The sequence below is a fragment of the Pseudonaja textilis genome, chromosome 1, assembly GCF_049901715.1.
Source record: "Pseudonaja textilis isolate UNSWEBS1 chromosome 1, rPseTex1.2, whole genome shotgun sequence".
NCBI classification, from domain to species: domain Eukaryota; kingdom Metazoa; phylum Chordata; class Lepidosauria; order Squamata; family Elapidae; genus Pseudonaja; species Pseudonaja textilis.
This window is the reverse complement of record NC_141990.1, coordinates 99,755,257-99,782,236: the sequence shown is the minus strand read 5'-3', so window position 1 is coordinate 99,782,236 and position 26,980 is coordinate 99,755,257. Positions and strand designations below refer to the sequence as shown.

General features: G+C 38.5%; 1 protein-coding gene across 4 annotated transcripts in view; it reads right to left on the bottom strand.

Moving 5' to 3' along the window:
• Window positions 1-14,742: 14,742 nt before the first annotated feature.
• WASF1 (WASP family member 1) overlaps window positions 14,743-26,980 on the bottom strand; it is a 63,764-nt gene continuing 51,526 nt past the window's right edge. For 3 of the 4 annotated variants that reach the window (XM_087913172.1, XM_087913187.1, XM_087913180.1), the window contains exons 5-9: window positions 25,750-25,867; window positions 21,194-21,366; window positions 20,407-20,586; window positions 17,899-18,491; window positions 14,743-15,671 (exon numbers count right to left, since the gene is read on the bottom strand). In XM_087913172.1, coding sequence (XP_087769298.1) covers window positions 15,514-15,671; window positions 17,899-18,491; window positions 20,407-20,586; window positions 21,194-21,366; window positions 25,750-25,867 — 1,222 coding nt within the window. In that variant the 3' untranslated portion in view covers window positions 14,743-15,513. The remainder of the gene's footprint in view (window positions 15,672-17,898; window positions 18,492-20,406; window positions 20,587-21,193; window positions 21,367-25,749; window positions 25,868-26,980) is intronic. The other variant, XM_087913197.1, reaches the window with a different exon arrangement.

Genomic DNA, 26,980 nt, shown 5'->3' with positions numbered 1-26,980 from the left:
TTCGAGTGGTGTGACTAGACCTGTGCACCACACTTGTTCCTGGAGTGACGGCCCGAGAGGATGGGTACGCCGCTGCTCTGCTCCCCGCCAGTGGAATCGTCTTGAAGCTTGTTACTGGCACGGCAGGGACTGTCGAGCCTGAGGCCTCAGAAGGACTCCACGGGACTTCGTCTTTGCAAGATAAGTGTCTCTGTTGTTGTCATTCGGGGGTTTGTGCCAGTGGGGTTGGTGTGAGTGGCCTGTGTTGTTCTCTTGTTGCGTGTCAGGTGATTGGCTGATTGGCTGAGCTCGGGACCCGGCCCCGTAGCTGATCGATGTGTCACTCCCATAGCTTCCCTTCCTCTGTCTCTACCCTGTAAGACCATGGCCCTGCGTTTTCAATTACCCTTGTTGGCACCCACGTTGGTCCCCCAGTGTAACTGTGGCTGTAGACCGGGTCCCCTGTGGTGAATTGTCTGCATTTCCCCATGGAGTCTGGGTGAGTTTCTGTACTGTAGTTGGGATGAAACCAGTCTAGTATCGCCCGCAGCCGCTGACCCATTAATAGTTCTGCCAGGCTGCGGTGTGTTGTGGTGTGGGATGTGATGTGTTGCGCGAGGAGCATTTTGTCGATCCTCTCCTGCCAGGCCCCCCGGCCCATACGCTGTAGTGTTTCCTTAGTGGCCTGGACCATTATTTCTGCTTGACAATTCGTGGCCGGATGAGCCGGCACTGACAGTGCGTGCCGAATCCCCAGTTCAGCTAAGAAGGCCTTGAATGGTTTCGATGTGAACTGTGGGCCATTATCTGAGACGAGGACATCTGGTAGCCCATGAGTGGTGAATAGGTGCCTGCGTGCTCTTATTGTTGCCTCTGATGTGGTGGATTGCATTAGGTTTACTTCCAGCCACTTTGAGTAAGCGTCAACGACTGTCAAGAATATCTGTCCCTGGCAGGGCCCTGCGAAATCGATGTTGAATTCGGGCCCTAGGCGTGGTGGGTGTTTCCCATTTTTCAGGGTCTCGTGGCTGGGGGCGCTGGCCTGGATTCTTGTTGAGGCTTTAAACAGGATCCATTGGACCAGATCTCCATTCTAAAAATTACTTTTCCCCAATATATTAATTACAGTGCCAATTCTGAAATGTAATTTACCAAAATGTACTGGTAAATTAAAAGGATAACACACACACACACACACACACACACACACACACTTCCTTCTAACCCTGCTGGAGCAGGTGTTTGGACTAGAATAGATATCTCATTATCTTTCTCCTCCCTCCCTCCTGCCCTCCTTCTTTATTTCTTTTTCTTTCTGTCCCTTCCTTCCCCCCTCTTTCTTTGTCCCTTTTTCTTTCTTTCCTTTTCTCTCTCTCTCTCTCTCTCTCTCTCTCTCTCTCTCTCTCTCTCTTCTTTCTCTCTCTTTCCCTCTCTCAGGCTCACTCCATTGACTTGACTTGCTTGGGCAGGTCCCTCCAGTGCAGTGGGCTCAGTGGAGTGGACCTGTGGGGCCGGCACCTAGAACATGGCAATGCTGGCATGTTTGAAAAGCAGAGCAAAGCCAGAGGTTGATAATTTTTGCTGCAAAGAATCACAAAAGCTTCTGGGTTGTGCACAAGAAGGGACACACATGTCAATGCAATTCAGAAACATAAAATAATGAGATACAAATAAAACAAATCAACAAGAATCAGCAAAGCATTTCTGATTAGATTTTATTCACTGCTAGAATCTAATCAGAGATGCTTTGCCGATTTTAGTGCAATGACCTGCTCCAGCAGGGTTAGAAGGGAGTGTGTGAGTGTATGTGTGTGCATGGCTTTCAAAACTCCAAAAACGGGTCAAGTATCTCTGGGGAGGCCAGTCATAAATTAGAACACTTGCTAAACAACCGGCCATTAAGTGAGGACCACTTGTATTTGGTTTGCCAGTCACCTGGCCACGCCCACCCAGTTACATGACCACCAAATCACACCTACCCCATCATGTGACCAGCAAGCCACACCAGCCAGTCACATGACCAGCAAGCCACGCCCACCCAGTCACATGACCAGCAAGCCACACCCTCAAATTAGGCCATGCCCACAGAAATTTGAATCCCACCCCTGGGTGGGGGGCACCGAGGATAAGTTTGTAGCACCAAGGGGGCAGTGGACTGAAAAAGTTTGGGAACCACTGAGCATTTCTTCTCTTTCGTCCTTTTATGCAGGAGCATTTTTCAAAGCAAAGTGGTTTTTTTACTTTTTAAAATTATATCCCACCATTTTAGCTTACATAAGCACTTAAGATGACTAGTAAAAATAAAATGAAAGACAAGATACAAAAATAACAGCAACATAATTACAACAAAGGAAGAATATCAGCATCATTAAAATCCATTTATATTTAAAGGCTTTGGGGGAAGAGAGGCGTTTTTGCTGTTTTCCTCAATCCTGTGAAAGTGGATGATGCCCACATTTTTCCAGGAGACTGTTCCATAGCTGGGAGCAAGAAGGCCTTGTCTTCTGAACCAACTACTGTAGCTTCTAGTACCAGAGACATTTTTAAACGGGCATCTCCTACTGGTGGAACCAGCTGGCCAGATTCTTTGTGGTGCATGGGTAAACATACACAGTGGAGAGAGACCCAGGTCTGGCCATCCTCAGCCACAGAAACTCTCTGGATCTGAGGGGTTCACTTAGGCCAGCCTACCCCATTGGGGAGAAAAATGGGAGGGGATCAGGAAGAAGTGCTGTGTTTCACCTTGAGCTCCTGAATGAAAGTAGGAAATTGATCTAATAAACAAGCAGAGGAGGTGGTTTCCTCTGAGAGTCAGGATCTAAACCATTTCTGTTTTTAAAGTTCAACGGTGGTCATAAGACCCATGGCATCCAGTGTGGATCTTTCAGTGGATCCTTCTATCTTGCATCAACAGGCAGCCCACTTGACTAAGATAGTTTGTACCCATTTCAGTTTCCAGATCCCATTCAAAGACTGGTAACTCTTCTCTAACTGGACTAGTTTAGAGTGACCAGGCACAAGAAAGAGAGGGGAAAGAACTGGTGACACAGGTAGGCAGAAGAGAATTATATGATAGTTTCAGTTGCAAATATTACAGTTTGATTACCAGGATCTATAGGGATCAGGAAGTTTTATCAAAAGGTCCAGGAAGATGTTTGCTTTTGAGAGGAACTTTAAAGAAAAGATCACAACAAGTGGTAGCACTTACTCCAACTAGTCCGGAAAGATAAGCAAAATACAATTCCTGGGCTTACAAACATGAAAAAACTTCCATGACAGGAACTTCTATGAGGATGTAAGTTGGATATATAGGGAAAATACAAGCCCACCACAGGATGGTTAGGCCGACAATGAGATTCTGCAAGGATTAAAGTCACTAAAAATTATATTTGTCTATCTGCTAGTACTGTAAGCTGGGACAAAGTAGATGATATATTTATGCAATGTGTGTATGTGTGTGTGTGTGTGTCTTTGACTCATTGTTGACGCCTGGTAACTGCCTGGACTACTCCCTGCAGCTTTTTTTTTGGCAAGATTTTAGAAGTGGTTTGCCATTGCCTCCTTCCTGTGGCTGAAAGAGTGACTGGCCCAAGCTCAGCTAGATAGCTTCATGCTTAAAGTGGGACTGGAACTCAGAGTATCCCAGTTTCTATCCCAGTGCTTTAACCACTAAACCTGAATATTACAGAGGAGTTACCATATTGATCCAAAGTCAACAAATGAAGCAGAACAATCAAAGTCTGCAAAAACTAATGCAAGATGATATTTCCTCAATGATTGTGTCAGCAGAGCATCTAGCTGAGTTTCTTAGAACTAGGAAACAAAGCAGAATGCAGTTAACATTCAGCTGGAAGACCACAAAGAATGACCAGAGAAGGCAAAAACAGTTCCCTTATCATTTAGACTGGAGCATATCAGTGGTGAAATTCAATCCTTTTTACTACCGGTTCTGTGGGCGTAGTTTGGTCAGCATGGCAGGGGAAGGATACTGTAAAATCTCTGGTCAGAGATGGAATTTGCTGGTTCTCCAAACTACTCAAAATGTCCGCTACTGGTTCTTCAGAAGCGGTCACAACCTGCTGAATACCAACTCTGGAGCATATACACACCCATAGAAATTTAAAGAGAGAGAGGTTTCCCTACAAAGGTGGTGATGAAGTTTGGAAATAAATAGAAAAGAGAAGATGTATTTCTGTTTTAAAACTGTCTTTCAAAGGAGGTTTATTTATTTATTTTGTCAATTGCTTACAAGATAAAAGGTACAAGTAAAAACATAGTTAAGAATACATGGATACATATAAGAAAAATAAAAAATGAAAAACAATAGGACAGGGACAGTAGGCACGTTGGTGCGCTTATGCATGCCCCCTACAGACCTATTAGGAAAGGGGTGAAGTAAACAGTCTAAGGTTAAAGTTTTTGGGGTTTGGGGAAGAAACCACAGAGTCAGGTAGAGTATTCCAGAAATTGACCACTCTGTTGCTGAAGTCATATTTCCTGCAATCAAGTTTGGTGCGATTAACCTTGAGTTTGTATCTATTGTTTGCTCTTGTGTTGTTATGGTTGAAGCTGAAGTATTCATTGAACAGGTAGGACATTGCAATGTATGATTTTATGTACTATACTTAGATCAGACCGAAGGCAGCGTAGTTCTAGGTTTTCTAGGTCTGGAATTTTGAGTCTGGTGGCATAAGGTATTCTGCAACGTGTAAAGGAGTGGAGAACTCTTCTTGTGAAATATTTCTGGACTTTCTCAACTGTGTTAATATCAGCTACATAATGTGGTTTTCAGACTGATGAGCTGTATTCGAGTATTGGTCTAGCAAATGTTTTGTATGCTCTAGTTATTAGTGTAATATTATGAGAGAAAAAGCTATGTAAGATTAGGTTAACAACTCAACTCCTTTTTGGCTGTGTAGTTACAGTGGGCTCTAGCACTTAGATCATTAGAGGTGAGTACTCCAAGATCCTTGACAGAATTTGGATCATCAACAAGTTCTTGACTATTCAGCCTGTATTTTATTTTCTGATTTTTTTTGCCAATATGTAGGACAGAGCATTTATTTGTTGAGATTTGAAGTTGCCATTTGTTTGACCATTCTGATCCATAGTCAAGATCTTTTTGAAGGGTAGCAATATTGTCTGTGGTGTTGAATAGCTTTACATCATCAGCGAAGAGAACGCAGTTGCTCTTGATATGATCACAGAGGTCATTTATGTAGCGTATGAAAAGAGTTGATCCTAGAACACTGCCTTGGGGGACACCACTGTTGATAGGTACAGAATTTGATAGGACGCTCCCAATTTTGACCATTTGTTGTCTGTTTGACAGGAATGCTTCTATCCAGTTGTGCAGGTGTCCAGAGATTCCGTCAGATTTTAGTTTTAAGAGTAGTTTGTCGTGTACCACTGAATCAAAGGCTTTACGGAAGTCTAGGTAGATTGAGTCTATTGCTTTGCCCTGATCGAGTTGTATAGTCCATATGTTTTTGCAGTGTAAGAGTTGCAGATTATACGATAGTTTAAAACCAAATTGTTCATTAGAAAGTAGGTTGTTTGTTTCTAAGTGGAGGATGATGGATTGGTTAATAATTGATTCCATGACTTTACAGGTGATGCAGCATAAAGATATTGGTCTGCAATTTTCAGCTAGGCTGGGGTCTCCCTTTTTGAAGATGGGGATGACCATGGCTTGTGACCATAGTTTTGGCAAGGAGCTGGTCCTGAAATATTTTTCAAAGATTATGCTTAGAGGTTCAGCTATGGCAGTAGATAGCTTTTTTAAGAAGGCACATATTCCGTCTGGTCCAATAGATAGAGATGGTTTTAGATTGCGCAGTGCTTTTTCAACATTGTCTTCTGTAAAATCGATATGTATTAGATCATTGTAGTTGTCTGTGGTTCGACTAGGAAATACCGGGCATGATCCATTGCTGTTTACAAATACTGAGCCAAAGAATGTGTTGGAGGTTGGCTTTAATAGTGTCATCATTGAAGTCTTTACCATTAGGTCCTTTCAGGGGTGGGATGGACCTTGAGTCTTTCAGTTTGTTGTTTACAAAATTGTAGAAAGCGCAGGTTGAATTGGTGCGTAGGAGGTTTTCTTCTTGTTTAATGTGATAATTGGTGCATTCAGTTTTTATCTGGTGGCATAACTTTTTGTATTGGCTTTTGAAGTTGGCAATGTGACCAGATTTGTTTTTCTGCCAAAGTGATTTCTTTTTGGATTGAAGCTTCCTTATTGTTATGGGTAATTTGTTTTTTCTGATTTTGGGAGTTGTTAATGGTACATATAGTTTGATGACTCTTTTGACTTCAAGTAAAAATATGTTGAAATGGTCTTCTGCAGTATTGCATCCAGAGAATAGAAATTGCCAATCAAGGGATGAGAGATCGCTGTCTATAAGATCATAGTTGCCTTTTTTGAAGTTATAATTGGGGATCACATTGTTACGATGATTTTTGTGTGGACGTATGTTGAGACAAAAGTTAATCATGTTGTGGTCACTGTTGGAAAAGGGTTCTTTAATTTGTATTCCATAAATTGAATTCAAACTATTGCAGAAGATGAGATCGAGGCAGTTGTTAAGTCTAGTGTTGTTGATTACTAGTTGTTCTAGTCCCAGATTTGTTACTGCATTGTAGAAGGTTGCATGTGTGGGTTCAGTTGTACATTCGTTAAGGGTCCAGTTAATATGAGGTAGATTGAAGTCACCAAGAAAGATAAAAGTGTGTGGGAAGGATGCTGCCCATGTTAGTCGTGTATTTAGCTTGTTTGCATGTTTGATGTCATAATCAGGGGCTCTATAACATAGTAAGAACCGAAATGTGATATTTAAGGACAGTTCACAGACGATGGTTTCAGGAAGAGCAAGCTCCTGGGTAACTTGGATGTTTTTTAGATGTAGGGACTTTTTATAGAAGATAGCAACACCACCTCTTCTACGGATTTCATGCTGATCGGTAAACATGATAGTCTCTTAGTGTGGTATTGGAGTCAGGGAGAGATGCATTGAGCCATATTTCACAGATAAATATAATGTCGAATTTAGCAGTATTTTGTAAGAGGAGAAATTCAGGTATTTTATTTACAAGGCTTCTTGCATTTAAGGCCAGTTGTGGTTGGAATAGAGGTAGTTAGGGGCATGCGTGCCTAGTTTTGAGTGATGTTGGATTTGATGAGGTGGTGTTGGATGCAGAGTTGTGGGTTGTGTGACTTTCTTTTGATGCAATCAGATCAGTAGTCAAAGTATACTACTTTTCTCCATTGTCTAGACGGTTTTTGAGTTCTGCGCAGAGTTCACAGGAGCGGATTCTTTGCAGTATGGAGAAGTCTGGTCTTGAGCGAAGTTTTTTGTGGTTGGGATTGGCTTTTGCAATGGTGTTTATTGTATGAATGAATATGCATTTGCAGGACTTGTTTTTGCATACAACTCTACAAAATCTTGGGGCCACAGAGCCATCATTGTATTTGCACCCATGGCCATCTCTGGTTATTTCAATTATATCTTCAGGAGAGAAGTTTATTGTATTTGAGTTGCTTATGATATCACGAACTTTGGTGATGTCGTCTGATTTGTTGGTGTCTTCGAGACCAAATAAGATGGCATTTGGATGTTTCTGTTCAGGTTCCATGGCGCCTCTGATGAGTAAGGAGATATTATTTGTGGAATTATTTGAAGTGATAGTAATTATTTGTGGCTGTGGTTTGGTGGTTATTTTTGGTTGTAGTTGTAATTGTAGTTGAGGTAGTGGATGTGGTTGTTGTGGGATTTGATTTTGAGCTGATAGGTACTCACTTATCTGTGCTGTATTTTTTTTTCAAGAGTGATTAGGCTTGCTTGTATAGTTGTTTCAAAACGTGTTGCTAAGCATTCTTCTATTGAGTGAATGAGTGATTGTATGCTTTCAACTCTGTCAGGTAGGGTAGTCAGTTTGTTTAGCGTAGGAGAACATGATGGACATAGATAAAAGAATGTATCTGAATTTTTAACCATATCAGCTAGGCTTTTGTTTGCGTTTAAGCAGGTAGGGTGGGCTAGATTGTCACATAGGTGGCATTTGATGGAAATGTCGCTTTCATTGATGGTTTCAAGGCACCTGAAACATGTGCAGGAGTCTGGGAGGTCATTGGTAGAGATATTTTTTTTTTGTTTTGGTTTGGAGTTTTTGGCTGGCATGGTCAATGGCAATAGTACACTAAACAATTACAATAGCTAGTTAATGTGATAGGTAGACAGTTACTTAATGAATGTTGGCAATTAATAAATGTTAATTTATGGTTCCCTTAGTTTTTTTTAAACACCTCTTTATACATCTTGAACACTTTGAGGTAAGGCTTTTGTGCACTGTCATCATGCTTCATTCACAGAGGTAGTGTCATATTATCCTTGCCTATAGCTGCAGAAGCTTACAGAGGTCTTATAAAAGAATTGTCCTTAAAATATTCTCGAATTCTTCAACAGGTAGATTGTGAAAAGTATGGAAATGCTGCCCCCTCTTGGTAGACATTTTAAACTTTCAAAAACCTCTAAATTCTGCTGTATTGGATTTTATCAAGCTGCTAAATCCCTCAGATTTATTAAACTTCAGTTGTGTATTACAGCAAATAAATTCCACTTCTATAGAAGGCAATATCAGTTGAAGCCCTTCAGCTTGGAAAGGATACACATGATGTAAAAGGAAGAAGAGAATGCTCCTGTATGCTTATGCTTTATGCGTCCCAGGTAAGCTGGCACTGCCTGACTTCCCTTTTCCCAAATATTATAGGTAGAGTCACCCATACTACTGTATGCTTAAATCTGATCACAAAGTATTGCCAAATGCTATGCTAAATCTGTATCTGGGCAAGCAATAAGGACAAAGGAAGCTGTCTAGTGTTGAGTCAGACCGTTAAACATTATGGGCTGTAGCTGGCCAGGATTTAATTAAACTTCCATCTAAACTATGTCAGGCTAAAATGCTTCTAGAGCCATCCTAGAGGAAACATGGCATGTGAACAAGCCAAGCAAACTTTCCTCTTGCACATATGAATAGCTGTTCTTACTCATTTCTGTCCCCCTACAGCTACTGAAACTCAACATCTCTGTTGCTCCCTTAAGCGTTCACGATAAAAGTATGTCCCTGGGATTTTCATTATATTCTGCCGTTTTCATTCTGCTGAATAAAACAGACCATGGGAGACAGAAGCTCTTTCAGCATGAGAAGCAGATCTGTCTGTTTTTCCTGCTGAGTGAGGCAGCTCAGAGGGAAGGGCTGCATTGCATTAACACTTCCAACACAAAGGATTCTGTTTCTGGATTAGCCGAACATAACAGAACTGTTCAGGGGGCTTTGCATGCTGGGAATACGGGCAGAGCAAATGTGCAACATCAGATAACCCCCTAAGTTAAAACATGGACCTTTCCTATTTTGTTGTGGATGCAGACATTGTGGCTTATTCAACCAACTATGGCTAAGACATAGTGATGAGATGACTTAATAGGTTTCCCACAAAGGTTGATATTCTCATAACCAGATAAAGTTTCCCCCAACACCATTTTTATCTTTGAAAAGCTGGAAGTATAATAAACACCAGAGGGCTCCAATTCCTTTCTAAACCCATGTAGGAAGCATTTCAGTGCAAAGCCTTTTTAACAACCCTATTAGAAATAAATGCCACTATATGTTCATATAACAGTTTTGAGAAAACAAGGATTAAGAAACCATTTTGCTTTTAAACTCAAACTTAAACCTGTTCTGTAATGTTTAGCCATACTGAAAGTTGAGATGTCACATTCATTTCAAAGAATAGCAGTTGATGGCAGTTAACGTTCATATTATAATGAGAGCAGGGGTGGGATTCTACCAGTTTGGACCAGTTTGGACGAACCCCTTGCTCCGAAGATCAGCTGTCTCCAAACCAGTTCACTGCAACAATCATGTGGGGCCAACTTGCCCACCCCTGTACAGTACTGACCTTTATTGTCCCAGCTAATTAGCAAATTGCCGCTCTCAGCTGTGTTACTACGAAGTAACATAGTAGGTAAGGACTTTTGCATTGTGTTGACGTGCGCTCAGTGAAGTGCTTGATCACTGAGCCGGTTGTTATATCGACAGCATCCCACCCCTAATGAGAGACAAACATACCTTCCCTTCCTCAAATAATATAAAGGTATCTGCATGGATGGTGTGAAAGCATTCCTGAATGATGATCAAGATCAAGTGAGGTACTAATACCACTCTATAAAGCCTTAGTAAGACCACACCTAGAGTACTGCATCCAGTTTTAGTCACCACACTATAAAAAAGATGTTGAGACTCTAGAAAAAGTACAGAGAAGAGCAACCAGGATGATTAGGGGACTGGAGACTAAAACATATGAAGAACGGTTACAAGAACTGGGCATGGCTAGTCTAGTGAAGAGAAGGACCAGGGGAGACATGATAGCAGTCTTCCAATATTTGAGGGGCTGCCACAGAGACGAAGGGGTCAAGCTATTTTCTAAAGCACCCAAAGGCCAGACAAGGAACAATGGATGGAAACTGAACAAGGACAGTGAGAACAATTGACCAGTGGAACAGCTTGCCCTCGGAAGTTGTGGGAGCTTCATCACTTGAGACTTTCAAGAAGAGATTGGACTGCCATTTATCAGAAATGATGTAGGGTCTCCTGCTTGGGCAGGGGGTTAGACTAGATGACTTACAAGGTCCCTTCCAACTCTAATTATCTGTTATTTGTTATGATGTGCTTTCAGGAAGCAGAGTGTTTGCAAGTAAGTGAACTTTTATGTATCTGAGTCATTTTAAAGCCCTGTTTTTGAAAGATAAAGGAAGACATATAATTCCTATTATAAATGTACAATGTGGGACCAAATCAACCTATTATAATTATCTCTAGGAATTATAAAATTGCTGATTTAGGAAGGTAAACCCTATTGGATCTTGGATTTTAGACTAATGCTCTAATAGGGCATGGTTTTCCCTTAAATGAACCTTTTCTATGCAATGTCAATTTATCCCTTGTGACTCTCTGAGTAGAGGTGTCTTTGCCAGTCATTCTCACCTTTGCTCCTTACAATACTTTTGTTTGACAGTGGCAGGAACTGTATGTGTAGCTTCCTGGATGCCGAGGCTCAGCTGTATCCCCTGCCCATACAGGTAGTCCTGAAGTTATGAATGTAATAGAGACCTCTGGATGCCCAAGGGGAGCTTCTGAGTGGCGAATCCCCCCCTCAGAAGCTCCATTTTGGCCAGCAACGTGCAGTATGAATGTTGCAGAGCCTCTGCGGTTGTTCATAAGGGCGAACAACTGCCATGGTGCTGCAAGATTCGTAGTTTGGGGCCTTGTTCAGAAACGCTAGGGTGTGCTGATCATGTAACTTCGGATGTTCGCTAACAGAACATTCATAACCCAGGGATTACCTGTATATGCCTACATATGTGTATCAAAAGGATAAGCAAAATATCCTTCTAATACCAGATAACCCTCTTTTCATTACACATAATCCACTAATTCCAGTTCCAAGTACATATTAATAACTGTGTAGTATTGATTCTATTTTATCTACTGAAATATTATCATTCTTCTATAAATATCAAGGGTTAGTATTTTGAGCCAACCATAAGTGGTTTCTGATGTACGCACATCAACAATTAAATTTAGTGGGGAAAATGATTACGTATAGGTACTGGACAACCCACTCCACATACAATCCATTTCCCAGTGGGTCATTGGTTCAGATATATTTTCTTACCTTACCTAAACAGAGAAACAGAATGACCATGGGTAGGCAAAAAAGCAGTAGGAACAGGAACAACTGAGTTTCTTTATGGGAAGCTGGCAGAAAGCATCAGAGATCCTCCCTCCCTCCCCTCCCTCCTTCCCTCCCTCCCATCAGTGGGGAACTTGGGACAGGCAGTTACAAGTGCAAGGCCAGTGCTGCGTAGGAGAGGAAATGTGGGTGGAGTGCGGTGAGGAATGGTATGGTCATGGCCCCGTCAGAGCCTGGGTCTAAGGAGGACGATGAGACAGAGCTAGGGTGGATGGAGGAAGATGGCACAGCGTCTCTGGCCCCTGAGGAACAACCGGAGGAACAGGACAAGGCCTGGGAACGGTTGCCAGTGAAGGAGAGAGGGTGCAGGATAACCAAGTAAATGTGGAGGAGAGGGCAAGCAGTGGAGCAGAGGAGCTCCCAAGCTCCCGTAACAAGCAATTACCTTCCCCCACAACCCCTGAGCACAGACAATAGAGAGGAGGCAGGTAAGTGGCTGCTGCTGGGTAGGGGAGTAAAGGATTGTGAGACTGGCTGGGAAACTGTGATAGAATGTTGGACATGAAGATTATTGATTACAGCAGCAGCCATTAGCACTGAAACAGCCACTTTTTCAAATTTCATGGTTTCAGGAGTCATGGATCCCATATTTTGGGCACTTTCTATGTTAGTCGACTTAAGTTACCTGGGTTCAAAATTGTTGCCCTGTTATGTATTGTTTTGCCCAGGTAAGTCATGACAATGTGAGTGGTATATAGATTGGTTCTATCAAGCAATAATCTTCTATTAAAATGACTACAGCTTTTGATCCATTTTCAAGAGTAAGCATTGTGCAACTTATTTCAATAATCTTAACAATGGATAATTAATTATATGATACCAGCATCTAAATAGCATCTAACTTTCAGTTTCAGGTCAAGACTAGTAAAAGATGCCCCATGCCAAACTATAATACGTTCTATGTTCTCAAGTGAAAAAATTGAATCAGAAAGTACTCTCAGATTATGCTATGTTCTCTTAGAACAGCATGGAAAAAACTTATTTCATGTCAAGATTCACATTCCCTTCAGCAATAATCTACTAGAGGCCACATGATGAATGAGTGAAGCAACCAGCAACTAGAGAAGCAGAACATAAGGTTGGTGAAAACATCAATCTTGTCTCTAAAGAAGCAATCTATCTCTGGGGAACCTTTTCCAATAACCCTTGCAGGCTGCAGGGGAAGTTCAGATAGTTCTTACAATGGATCTAAAGGATCTCTTGAACAGGAACTTTGAAATTAACCTGACAATCACATTCTGGACTTAGGAACACAAGTTTCCTATGTTTGATTTAAACTTATGTGCCACAGATTTTTTAAAAATGGAGACAAAGATGGAGTCCCTTGATATCATAAAGTGTAAATATCAAAGGTCCAAGAAACTTTCTGAAATCAGTCAATTGCATGAGAGCAAAACCAATTAAAAACATCTCCCTGAATGTTATTTTTTCAGCAACAGTACTTATATAATGCATACTTATTAACTTACTAGTATTGATTTACTATATTCAAAACGACTACAGCTCCCCTGCAAGCAAAAAGAACAGTAAAGGCAGATTACATGTAGGCTTTTGAGGGACATTATTTATATATACACTAATATTAAACTGAACATGTACACACGCATTTAAAATATGAACTAATTTTTTTTCAGTATGAAAGATGTCTGGAATCTTGAAGAGATTTAACACTAATATTATTTGCTGCAAAGAGTGTAGGCTTCTCCTGAGGTATCTGATACAATGCATCTCCTAAGGTTGATATACTATTGCTTTCATTGGTTGTGATGTTTGGGACAGATGGTAAGCAATGTTTGGAATCCAACACCAGATATAATTCACAGATTTCCCATCCTTCTTTAGTCTATAGTTAGTAAGAGGAATTCTCGGAGTTGGAAGCCCACACATCTTATTGTTGCTGAGGTTGAATCGTTAGTGTATAACAGAAATCTGCAATCTGTGGTTTGTGGATTCTTCTCTATAGCTTTGAACATTGTTTTCCATGTCCCTTTAATGGTCACTGCTTTAATTATGCTGGGGAATAGGCTGTGCAAGGAGACCACCACACTTTAACTGGATTCTTCACAGTTCAGCAAGCAGCTATTTGGTGGGCTGTCAATAATTCAATTGTGTTAAAGATGGAATGCAAGGAAAGTCATCTCAAAATAATCTGTATCAATGTTGATGGTGGGGAGAATGGAATGCAGTAAGAAATTCTGTCCCTTTCATTTAATAATTTTGATCATTTCCTAGATGTTTGTTATAAATCATGGTGACAAGAATGATGGACTATGATGATGGACTAACATAAAAACTGGTCTTTGCATTTGCATTTGTATGTGGATGTGGTATGCAACATTAGATATATCACAAAGCTTTAAGTTATGAAAACTATTTTTTTTTCTTTTCTTTTTTGGCTCCTTTGTGCCAGCATGTACTCCTGTTAACTTCCTGAACAAGTCCCTGTAGTTTCTTGGCATGAAGTAGATTACTTTTGTTTGCTACTGAGGGTGGAAAGAGAATGACTAGCCAATATTATCCAGTGGACTTTATGTCTAAGGCAAGACTAGAACTCATGATATCCCAGTTTCTAGCCTGTTACATTGACTATTACGCCAAACTGCCTCTCTGTCTATGAAAATAGTCATAGGGTAAAAATCAGATTCAGCTACCTATAGAAAAGAAGAAGCCATTTTGATTTTGCTTCTCCAGTGTACTCTATGCAGAAGAGGCAAGTGTCTGTATACATGGTCCCCCAACCATCATCAACTGCATGTGTATTTTAAGGCCAAAAATGTTCCTGATGTATCCTACATAGCCAAGAAAAATATGTAACCTGTTAGAATTCTTCAGAGTTAAAATGTTTTCCACACATATAAAATCACTGCAAAGTTTAGACATTATTATTTAACATTCAATAAAGTCTTGAATGTTCTGAGTTATTCTATGTCAAAAAGCAACAACCAGGAACATTAAAAACAAACCATTTATTTAAAACTGAACGGTTATTTTTAACAGTTACATAAATTACACAGAATGACTTAAGTCCGATGGTTTCACAAGGGGAGAAAAATCAAAAATTTTAAGTAGGGAAAATATTACAACAGGTAAAAAGGAATAAAATCGCCAAAGCATTCAAATAAGGCCATCATTTTTTAATAAAACAACAACAATAAAATTCCCCCAAGATCCGTATTCCCTTCTTTTTCAGTATTCCAGTGCTGCTAAAACTACAAGTCCTGTACAGATGTAATCAAGGCAGTGGTTACAAGGGTGTAAATCCTTCAAGTTCATCTCATATTCCAGGTCCATTGAAATGTTGGGATTGCAGTGCCAGATGGATGAACACCCCTTTTTCCAAGTTTTTCAGCATTAGCAATGTAATATAATAAAGCTTATTAGTACATGCAGTTGCCCTTGAAACTTCAGACTTAATTGCCTTCATAACTTAAAATTCACAAAGTGCACAGTTAAATGCCAGAAAATGTAGTCTGCTACTCTATCAACAGCTGCCCATGCTTAATACTTAATGGTCTACTGGAGCAAAATGACGCTCTTTTTAAAGAACTGTCTTCACTGTAAAACATTTAGTTCCAAAGATGTGCCAACATTTTTTGAAATAAAAAATAGAAAAACATAGATTATATAAAGAAAATACAAAAACACTAGGAATGACCAAACATTTTCAAAGAACAAGCACCACAATGGACACTAGGCATTCAGTTTTGTAGCATATAATCGTTTTACTCCAACCAGTCAACTTCATCAAATTCTGAATCATCTTCTGAATCACTATATTCCACAGCAATGCGGCGAGACAAAATGGTGGCAACGTCATTTTCAACACGCTCATGTTTAGCTTCTTGTTCACGTTGTTCTTCAACCTTACGCAACTGAATACCTAGAATATCACCAAAAAATTATAAATAACCAACATGTATTTTGCAAGCCATCTATATTAGGCATAGCAACATGGACTAATTTGTTTTCCATAAGAATCTTTAATTAATAGCATGCACTTTTATCACTTCCTTAGGAGTACCTATTAATTTTCTGGTTCAGGTCAGTGGTAGGATTCAAATTTTTTTACTACCAGTTCTGTGGGCGTGGCAGGGGAAGGATACTGTAAAATCTCCAGTTAGAGGTGGTATTTGCCAGTACTCTGAACTACTAAAAATTTCTGCTACCGGTTCTCCAGAACTGGTCAGAACTTGCTGAATACTACCTCTGATCCAGGTAGTACAACTCAGAAGTCCGAGAATACATCATAGGCACTTTCAACAAATGACCACCAATGAGATAATCTCAGTCATAAAACACATATTTACTAGGAGGCAAACTTGTAAAAATTGATCCCATCATTTCTCTAGTTTACCAAGATTATTATTATTATTATATAAGACTATTACTTCACCTTACCTTTCTCTTTTTTGCTAATAACAAAAAAGACAAAGATGGCAACTTCCGAACAACTGAGCGATCAATACAGTCATTTTTCTATAAATGCCTCTGGACAGTACAGTCCTCAAAAGCATTCTTGGAAATAAATATCTTTTTTTAGGCTGTCAATTTTTTTTACATATTATCCAGTCACTTGCGGGTGACCAAAACCACCTGTTATCTAAGGGGTCCCCAACTTATTGCCTTGTCTTAGCAGACTTATGTGTAATTTTGACATCATATCTTTAAAAAAAAAGCCTGTCAGGGTTGGTATGGATGATCACAAAGCATTTGCTAGAAGAAAATTGGGTACAGTTGTTCTCTATTATCCTTTTAGCTTCTTAGGATGTTCTCTAAACACTTCAACTATTCCTGTTTTTCTGAGTTGCTGGGCACACTCTCAAAGAGAATGCTGAGTTTCAGCCCCTTAATATTTTATTTTCTGAGTTTGCCTCAAAGGTGCCACAGAGGTACTGTTAGTGCAGAAATGCCTGAGGCTGGTACTGTGTTTTGCAACATGCTAGCTTCCAAAATCTATTTATTTATTTTAAATGGAAAGAATAAAAATAATCAGATCCAACTGAGCGAAGCATCAAGTTGGAGAGAGAACCAGCCTCAGGTGCTATGTTGTGTACCTTATACCATTAGGCATCTTGTTTGGGACGTACAAGCTACTTTAATAAAGAAAGGAGGGGAAATTAGGGAATTTATTAAGTTATTCTTTAATTAAGGACAAAAATGAATGAATATAAAAATGCAATTACAAAAAATAAGATTATTCAGTAATAACCTTTCTTCATAAATTTTAAAGTAGAATATCCATACTTTATATTAATAATACACCAATTTTATTAATGTAAATTGTTGATATACAAAATGTTCCAAGGTCTGGCAGCTGCTGATTTAAAAGTGAATTCATTAAAAGTGAATTCACAATAACATGGGAAGCAAATTACAGTGAAGTGGTGTAACGGATATAGATTATTATTATAGAAATTTAATAAGAAAATATATTTCAGTAGCTTCTTTGATAAATAGTCACTTCTTTACTGTAAAATTTACTGGAAAAAATGCTGTATAAATTGCAGCCTTAGAACGCTCGAACTTTCTGGTTCTTTCAAAACCAAGAATATACCATGTTTATCGGAATAAACCACTTCTGACCAAGGCTCCTGAATTTCAAATAGTCTAAAGCAGAAATCAGAATATACTTTTATTTAGTTGTCTGCTTTTTATTTCCCAATTATTTAAATTAATAAAAATTAAGCTCTTCTGTTACTTGTGCTAATGATTTCAACCAAAGCACAGTAATATGGCTTTAATTTAAAAAAAACAACAACTTGTGAACAACAGAAAGAAAAATCAGAGAGCAGCTGTTTGGTATGTTAGAACATGCATCCATCATATACTGATTTTTGTTGTTGTTATAACTTAATACTATAAAATACACTTGTGGGACACTTTCACAGGTTATGTTCTCAACACTGTACTGTGTGGAAACCATTTTAGCTAACATTTATGTAGTTATAAACTCCATCCAAGGATAAATGACTATCTAACATCAAGTGAAGGTTTTTTTTCTTAAATCCATATAGCAATTTGCTTAAGATGACATGCTGAGTATGCATACTTTTAAAAAAACATTAAATCTGCAAAAAGAATATTTGTTTCATCCAGATATCTAGTACCTTTTCGTATTGCTTCAAGGAGGACACTTCTGGCATCACTGATGACGGGTAGTGTTGATGGGTGCCGTTTGGGTTCAGGAACAGGAGTGACTTGGGATGGGGATGGAGGCATTATGGGAAGGTGAGGGCCTGGGACAGTAGAGCTGGGCGGGTGAGAAAGAGTAGAAACTGGTGATGAGGGACGAACACCAGGAGGGGGCAGTGGAGGAGGAGGAGGCGGTGGAGGGAGTCCTTGAATTTCACTTGGCGGAACTGGAACGGGTTCACAGACTTGGGCAATTCTAGTGATGGGAGGAGAGGGCTGCACTAAGGGAGGTGCTATGGGAGGTGGAGCTGGATGAAGAACTCCGGGAGCAATCTGTAGTGGTGCAGGGGGTGGAGGGACAGCTGGAGGTTGTAAAGCAGTGGTGGGAGGAGGGGGAGGGGGTGGCACTGGAGGGGGAGGTGTGGAAGTCATTGCAGATCTTAATGAAGAAGTAGATAGAGCAGACGGAAGAGGGGGAGGAGGCGGGGGAGGAGTGGGACTCACAAAGACTTGAGTTCTGCCAGCAGCAGGTGATTGAGGGCGATTTTCTGTCAAAGCTGCAGTAGAGCTGGGATAAAAAAATACTGAAAATAAGTTCAATTAGAAGAAGAGAAATTAGTTGTAGTCACATTCTAAATATCAATAATAATTTCAGAACATGCAAATATTTTGAATGTGCAATCGGTCTTACTTGAGCCAGTTCCCAGGGTTTCCATATCTAATACTTCGTTTACCATTTTATTTTTGAAATTGTATTACAAATAGTTATACTGCTAATTTAAAAATAAATGATATATTTATTTGTAATTTTTTCCTGAGTTGTCACTTAATGGTTGGCAATATAGAATAAAGAAAAACACATGTAAATGAAACTAGAGTTTAATCAGTATAACTATTATAACATAGCACTAAAAAGACAAATCTGTCAAATTATTTTGTTACAATAATTAAATAACTGACAATGCATTGCTTAACATGATGATAAAATGTATTAAAATGTTTAAGAGCCCAGATGATGAATGCCCAGCATTAAGAATAAATTATTACAAGAGAGGCAAGCTTCTTTTTTGAGAGTACTCCACAAAAGGAGTGTGAAACACTGTCCTTCCTTCTTATGGTCAGTCTCTGCACTTCAGAGTGAAGTAGAATTTGGAGTGGAGTTCTGTAGATTTTACAGCATGTGTAAAAAACAGCCGCCCAACATTATTTTTGTAAGCCTCAAGAGCTTCCTCCCAGAGATGGGGCCAAAAATATTGGTCCTTTTTCTTGCATTTTTAAAATAATTGCCTAGGGTTTGACGTGTTCCTAGAGACATCATTATCACTGGAGATCAAGCGATCTTTTTTATTTGTTTATTGCTAACTTTATATAATAACATCTTTCCTCCAGGAACTGAAGAAAATGTACATGGTACCCTTTCCTCTATATTTTCCCAAAAGCTGATAGTGATGGCTCAAAGTCAGCCAGTCAATTTCATGATTGGGGATAGTGTTAAATCTAGATCATCTCTATCTTAGTCTGATGCCTTGACTATGCCTAACACAGGTTACTGGTTAGTAACAATCTATATTTTCAGTTGGTATGCCATCAGGGCTATCTAACAATTTAAATTTGAAAAATAAAAGGACACATGGACATGTCACTCCCCAGCAATTGTTTAAAAAGGCTGCCATTTTTCCTTGACTTGGGCAACAACTGAGCAATCCCAGAAAAAGGTGACTCTAATTTAAGGAGATGCTGATAATTGAAGTCTGCTACCTATGTGTGGACCAAACCACTTTTACCTTTAGAATCTGGATCACCACACAATTCTAGTAGGTACGTCTTTTCTTTGGCGGGATAACCTAATGAAAGGGATTTACACGATGGTAGCGAATTGTTCCAATTACTATGATATACTCTGCAGGTAGTCCTTGTTTAGTGACAATAGGAACTGGCAACTTGGCTGTGATATGAAGTGTCCCTAAATGAAAATGTGATTGTGCTTACAATCTTGATTCAGCTTTCCTTTGCTTACACACTTGCAGAGGACATATATGCAAAAATTGGTCACAAAGTTACTTTTTCACCACCAATCGTCAAAAGTTCCTATATGAGGCAGTACGTTGTAGCTCAACAAGGACTACATGCAGGTGAATTTCAGGTTTTTTTTCCTCCTCTTTTTAGTTTTAAGCTGAATATGTCACTTTCTAGAGGTTTTATATGATTTTATTACTTTTGTTTCGATGACTATAGGTGTTGAACTGGCTCATGAATAATGGCAATAAATTTACTGAGTAAATGCATAGGAAAACCTCTAAGAACAAAGCATATTAAAGAGCATCAAAGTACTCAAGACTTATCAAACAAGGAATAGGTATTTCATGGATTTTTGTTCCTGTAAAGTTTTCTTTCTTTCTTACTTCTTTATTTTTTACCTACAACTTATATCAGTGTCAGCTATTACCAAGGCTCTCTGGCTGTTCATTTTAAGTGCTTCTTACCTAACACAGGGTGGAATGGGTTTCACATCTCCTCCTCCATGCATTGGGGGAGGTGGGGGAGGTTCATGGGGTCTTACTAAAACACGCTCTTCTGCCCTGTTAAGAAGTTCATTCATTTGGCTGTACGGTAATGCAGAAAGAGAATAGGGTCCATCCATGTGTTCCACATATGCCTGCGGTCTGAACAGAAATAAATCCCATGCACATATGTTAAATTCATTTTAGTCTCTGATTTCACTGCCATTACAAGAAAAAATATTTCTCTCGAAAGAAAAATTAGCCCACTATTTCAATACTTATGAAGGAAGACGGTATCAAACCGTTAGTGATTAGATGGCCAACATGGCAACTTAACACATGACAAAGAAATATACACACCTAACACATTGTTTTGTAACTGTCACAAACTGTGAACACTGAAGATGTGCACTGAATGCAGGAACAGAAATTTTAAATTCCGTTTTGCTAACTCCAAAGCAAATAGCAAACCATCATCACCACTGCTATTATACACACATCCACATATAAGAACAAGAGGGGTTTGTCTGGAGAGTAAAGTATTCAAAAGCTCTCCCTGGAGAATATGGGAAGGAAGACTGCAAGTCCAGTCATGAATATAAGGTGGCATGACAGACAGCAATGATCTATCACGGCAATGTCAAATTATGGACCCTTCTAGAAAATTACTCCTAATTATAGAACGTACAGATGACAGCTAACTTGAAATTCATACAAACAATATAATGGGCTAGGATCAAACTCTAAGTTTAAAAAAACCCAAACAAACCTGGTCTCAAAATGGGAGGCAGGACCATTAGCAATTTCAATATGCTTATGTAAAAGGCTGGCATCGTCATCCGCGAGTTCTGGTCCCTGGGCTAATTTCTGCCATTCTCTGCGCCTGTCATGAGGAGCCCGTGGCACTTTTTCTGGTTCATGAGGACGATCGAGGTTCTTCTGCTATTAAAAAAAAAAATAGAAAACCTGAGACTGAAAGAGTTCTGCTCAGCACATAACAGAATCCTCCAGAAGCATCCATTTTCTTTTCATTACAACAAGGATATAACATTTAAACTAGACTGTCAGTGATAATGCCTTCACAATTTTGTCATTCATTCAGCAATATAAGATGTAAGTAATAAACAATACAATTCAGTAATCATTGAATTATTGTGCATAATATAGAGACAATCTCTCATATTATATTTACTATAAAACACTGAATATACATATACTGACTATAACTAAAAAGTATGAACTAATGAGTTTAAGATCTAGAAGATGCTATAAGGTTTATGCCTTATTAAATGCCTACGAGAATAAAATATAAAAAGCTAGAAAGTATAAATTTATAAATTTACATAACCTAAAATTCCCTAAGATAAAAAACCTCATCAAATCAAAATATTATGCATTTCTACGAAAACTGAATATTAACAAGCCACTAAAATGAAAATACAGGACATTCAGAATCTTCACTTTTGTCAATTTTATTATGCTGCAGCCTGATTCTAGAGTTACTGAAATTCCTTTTTTTCTCATTAATGTACATTCAGTATCCCATGATAAAGTGAAAACAGAAGTTTAGAAATGTCTATAACTTTATTAAAATTTATAGACATTTATATATTTTTATACATTATATAAAAATATCAGGCCAGAAACGTATTAATAAGGGAGATCAGAGCAGCAAAAAGAAGCTACTCTGAAAAGTTAAGGAATCAGTTCTCAATAAATGAACCAACAAACATTTGGAAAACTCTTAAAAACATCACCAGTTACAGCAAACCACCTTCCTAGGCTGAAGGAAATCAACAACTAGCAGATGACCTGAATGTGTTTTACTGCAGGTTTGAAAGGAAACTACAGCCACCTATCTCCACAACCCCCATCTCAGACACACCAACAACACCCAAGCCTCCTACCACTGACCCCATCTCAGTTACACCAACAACAGCTAAACCTCCTTCAACTGACCCCATCCTATTGGGTTCAAAACCCCTGGTGATCACAGAAAAGGAAGCGCAAGATCTATTTCACAGACAAAAGCCAGGAAAAGCACCAGGCCCAGACAAGGTAACTCCTTCTTGCTTAAAAAAGCCTGTGCTGACCAACTGGCCCCAATCTTCACCCAAATCTTCAATAAATCACTAGAGATGTGCTATGTTCCTTCTTGTTCAAACACTCTACTATTATCCCAGTGCTGAAGAAGCCCTCCATCAAGGAACTGAATGACTACAAACCAATTGCTCTAACATCTGTAGTTATGAAAACCTTCGAAAGGCTAGTGCTGTTCCTCCTGAAAACCATCATGGATCCGTTGCTAGATCCCCTGAAATTTGCATACCGAGCAAACAGATCGATAGATGATGCTGGTAATACGGCTCTGCACTACATCCTACAATATCTTGATCTCCAAAGACCTACGCAAGGATCTTCTTTTAGACTTCAGTTCAGCATTCAATACTATAATTCCAGACATTCTTCTAACTAAACTAAACTAGGTAGTGGTACCTGAACACACTTGTAAGTGGATCATAAGCTTCCTAACAGACAGGGAGCAGTAGGTGAAGCTAAGCAGAATCGTATCAGATACCTGTACAATTAGCACAGCCCCCAGAAGGCTGTGTGCTCTCTCCACTTCTCTTCTCTCCTCTCTATACCAATGACTGCATCTGAAATGATCCATCTGTTAAAATACTGAAGTTTGCAGATGATACAATAGTGATTGGTCTCATTTGAGACAACGATGAATCTGCATACAGATGGGAAGTTGAACAACTAGCCTCGTGGTATGACTGGAACAATCTGGAACTGAACACACTCAAAACCATAGAAATGGAGGTAGACTTTAGGAGAAACCCTCCCATACTACCATCTCTTACAATACTAGACAACACAGTATCCACAATAGAGACCTTCAAATTTCTAGGTCTATCATATTCAAGACCTAAGATAGACACCTAACATCAAAAATGTCATCAAAAAAGCACAACAAAGAATGTTCTTTCTGCGCCAACTCAGAAAGCTTAAACTGCCCAAGGAGCTGCTGATACAGTTCTACAGAGGAATTATTGAGTCTATCATCTGCACCTCTATAACTGTCTGGCTTGGTTCTGCAACCCAAAAGGACAGACACAGAGGATAATTAGAACTACAGAAAAAACAATTACTACCAACCTGCCTTCCATTGTGGTCCTGTATACTGCACGAGTCAAAAAGAGGGCTGTGAAAATATTTACAGACCCCTCACATCCTGGACATAAATTGTTTCAACTCCTACCTTCAAAACGATGCTATAGAGCACTGCACACCAGAACAAGGAGTTTTTTCCCAAACACCATCACTCTGCTAAACAAATAATTCCCTCAACACTGTTAAACTATTTACTAAGTCAGCATTATTATTACGATCTTCTCATCATTCCTATCACCCATCTCCACCCACTTATGACTGTATGATTGTAACTTTGTTCCTTGTATCCTTATGATTTATATTGTTTCCTAGTATGATTTGATTGCTTATATGTACCCTATGACTACCATTAAGTGTTGTACCTTATGATTCTTGATGAATGTATCTTTTCTTTTTGTGTACACTGAGAGCATATGCTCCAAAGACAAATTCTTTGTGTGTCCAATCACACTTGGCCAATGAAGAATTCTATTCTATAAAGAAAAAACTGAAATATCACATTGGCATAACTATTCAGATCCTTCACTCAGTGTTTAAGCACCTTTGGCAGCAATTACAACCTCAAGTCTTTTTGGGGTATGATGTGACAAGCTTGGCACACCTGGATTGGGTTTTTTTCTTCCTTGCAAATCCTCTCAAGCTCAGTCAGGTTGGATGTGACTGTCAATGGACAGTTATTTTCAGGTCCCTTCAGATAAATTCAATGGAGTTGAAGTCAGAGCTCTGGCTGGGCCACTCTAGGACATTCAGAGAGTTGTCGCTAAGCCACTCCTGTATTATCTTGGCTGAGTGCTTAGGATTGTTGTCATGTTGGAAAGTGAACCTTTGGTCCAGTCTGAAGTCCTGAGTGCTGTGGAACACCAGGTATTCATTGAGAATATCCCTGTATTTTGCTCCATTCATGGAGGCACCTGAACTAAATTTCAAGTGTTGTTGCAAAGGGTCTGAATACTTATGCCAATGTAATATTTCAGTTTATTTTTAATACATTGACAGACATTTCTAAAATCACATTTTCACTTTGTCATTATGAGGTGCTGAATATAGATTAATGAGGGGAAAATGAATTTCAACAACTGTAGGCTGCTGAATAACAAAATTGGCAAAAGTGAAGAGGGTCTGAATACTTTTTGAAGGCACTTTATGTATATTAAATACTTTTATCAATTAACATCTCCTAGCTAAGGGTCCTGCCATATTTTATATCCTGTCACATGGAACTTACAGTTTGAAAGCAATAACAGCTGTTTTCTGGAAGCAATAAATGGATGTAAAATTGATCTGAACATGCTGGTAGTCGTAAAAGTAATGGGTACATAAATGTAGTACAAATGTCTTGGTAATAATTACAGTAGAAGATAATGTGTTCAATAGTTTTGACTTGGCCATCATTACAATGACACAAATATTCCATTAAGGAGATTTTCCTATGCTTTCCCTGTAGCACAGTCAGGTGAAGGATAGGGATAGGAGTTTAAGTGAAAACTCTTTTGTTTTTATGAATTTCTAACTGCATAAAATATGTTGCAAATGTTACAATACCTTTTGCTTTTTACTATCTATTTCCATTATAAGTGCCTTATAAGCAATCTAGACTTGGATATGCCACTTGAGAGTAAATAGGAAGAGATAACCTAAAGCTAAGGAAGATAATTTATTCTCTTCCAAAAGGGTCAGTATCTCTATATACAAGCATTCATAGGCTATCAATATTTATTTTTACTACTTTGCAGAAAGACTTTTCTCATGATTATAAAAATATGTTTTAATCGCTATGCTAACTCTGATAGCAACAGGGATAATCCTTTACAAGCCAAAATAGCAGGGACATAAGAATCCATTCTATTTCCCATTATAGAATTTGTCATACAGGAAACAAAACTTCTACCTGAGAGTCAAGAGAGAAGAAAATATATCATAGGCCTGAACTGATGGAATAAAGATTCCTTTTTATCTATTGTGCATATCTTTCCATTTTTTATATGAAACTTTGATTTTCCGGAAGGCATTTCTACTACTTTTGCCAGTTCTTAATTTATTATTCAAATAAGTGTTACTATGTTTAGGAAACTATATGATTTTAATGGCTGCCTTTAATGGGGCTACTTTTGTTTCATTATGTTGTTGGTCAAAAGCAGTATCTTTTACCTTCTGTTTTCTCTTTTCCTTTCTTTTATCTTCTGTATCTTGTAACATCTTTTCTTTCCATAGATCAAAGAAATATGAAGGATTTGTGTAAAATTTTAAACCCTCTTTTCCATCATCTCTAAAGACAAAGCAACATCGTACAATGTTATTAAATACAAATTGAATGATAACATCAGAGATTATAACCCCCTCATCACTAAACGAAGAATAGGAAGTTAGAGAAGGAATAACTATAAATTAAGATGAAAATTTTGAATGGCTAATGAAATGATATGATTAAATTGTTCATATGTAAAATATATGACAAAGGAAGATAGACAATGAATTAAAATAAAGAGACTGATACAAAGTAATTTATGACAATATAAAGATGAAAAAATGATAATAGACAATGAAGTGATCCTGGAAAGTTGTATTTGTGATTATGGACATGATTGATTTAAAATGTAAAACACCTAAACCACACTGTTCTCGCAAAGATGTATTTAAATAATTAAAAAATAAAAACCTTTCTGACAAAAAAATTAGATTATGTTAATTCAATAGTTAACCATATCTGAGGACAATAACAAGTGAACCCAAATTTTAAATTATTGAATACACAAATCGTGGCAATTATTTCATCATATGTCTAAATATTTAAAGGCCATGTAAAATTCATTATGTAATGCCCATTTAAATTCTATTATTTATTTTGTAGATTTTGAAAAGGAGCTTGACTGCTAAGTTCATTGCAGAATTTTATGCACTGATTTAACAATCCATTAATATATAAAATCATATATGAAAAATATAAGGAAAAGGTGAACTTAATAGAAATTAATGATTTAAATAATTTGTTTGAAAGGTGATTTTGGTTGCAAAGTTCTAATCATATGGGTTGATAAAAGTTACCATTTGAGAATGGAACAACATGCTTCATAATGAGGAAAATGCACTCAGCAGATGCTCATTGGCTGGATGACTTTGGACCAGTCAATTTCTCTGTCCAGCTCACCTCACAGAATTGTTGTTGTGAGGAAAACAGGAGAAAGGAGTATTAGGTATGTTTGCTGTCTTGAGTTATTTATAAAGTAATAAAGGCAGGATAAAAATCAATCAATCAATCAAAGACTTTAATCCAACCTCTAGTACAAGTTTAAGCATGATAAGATGTTGTACATTACAGCTTGCTGTACATGCTTTCCTTGTAGAAAGTTCCAAATTAAATCCTTAGCATTTCACAGTAAGA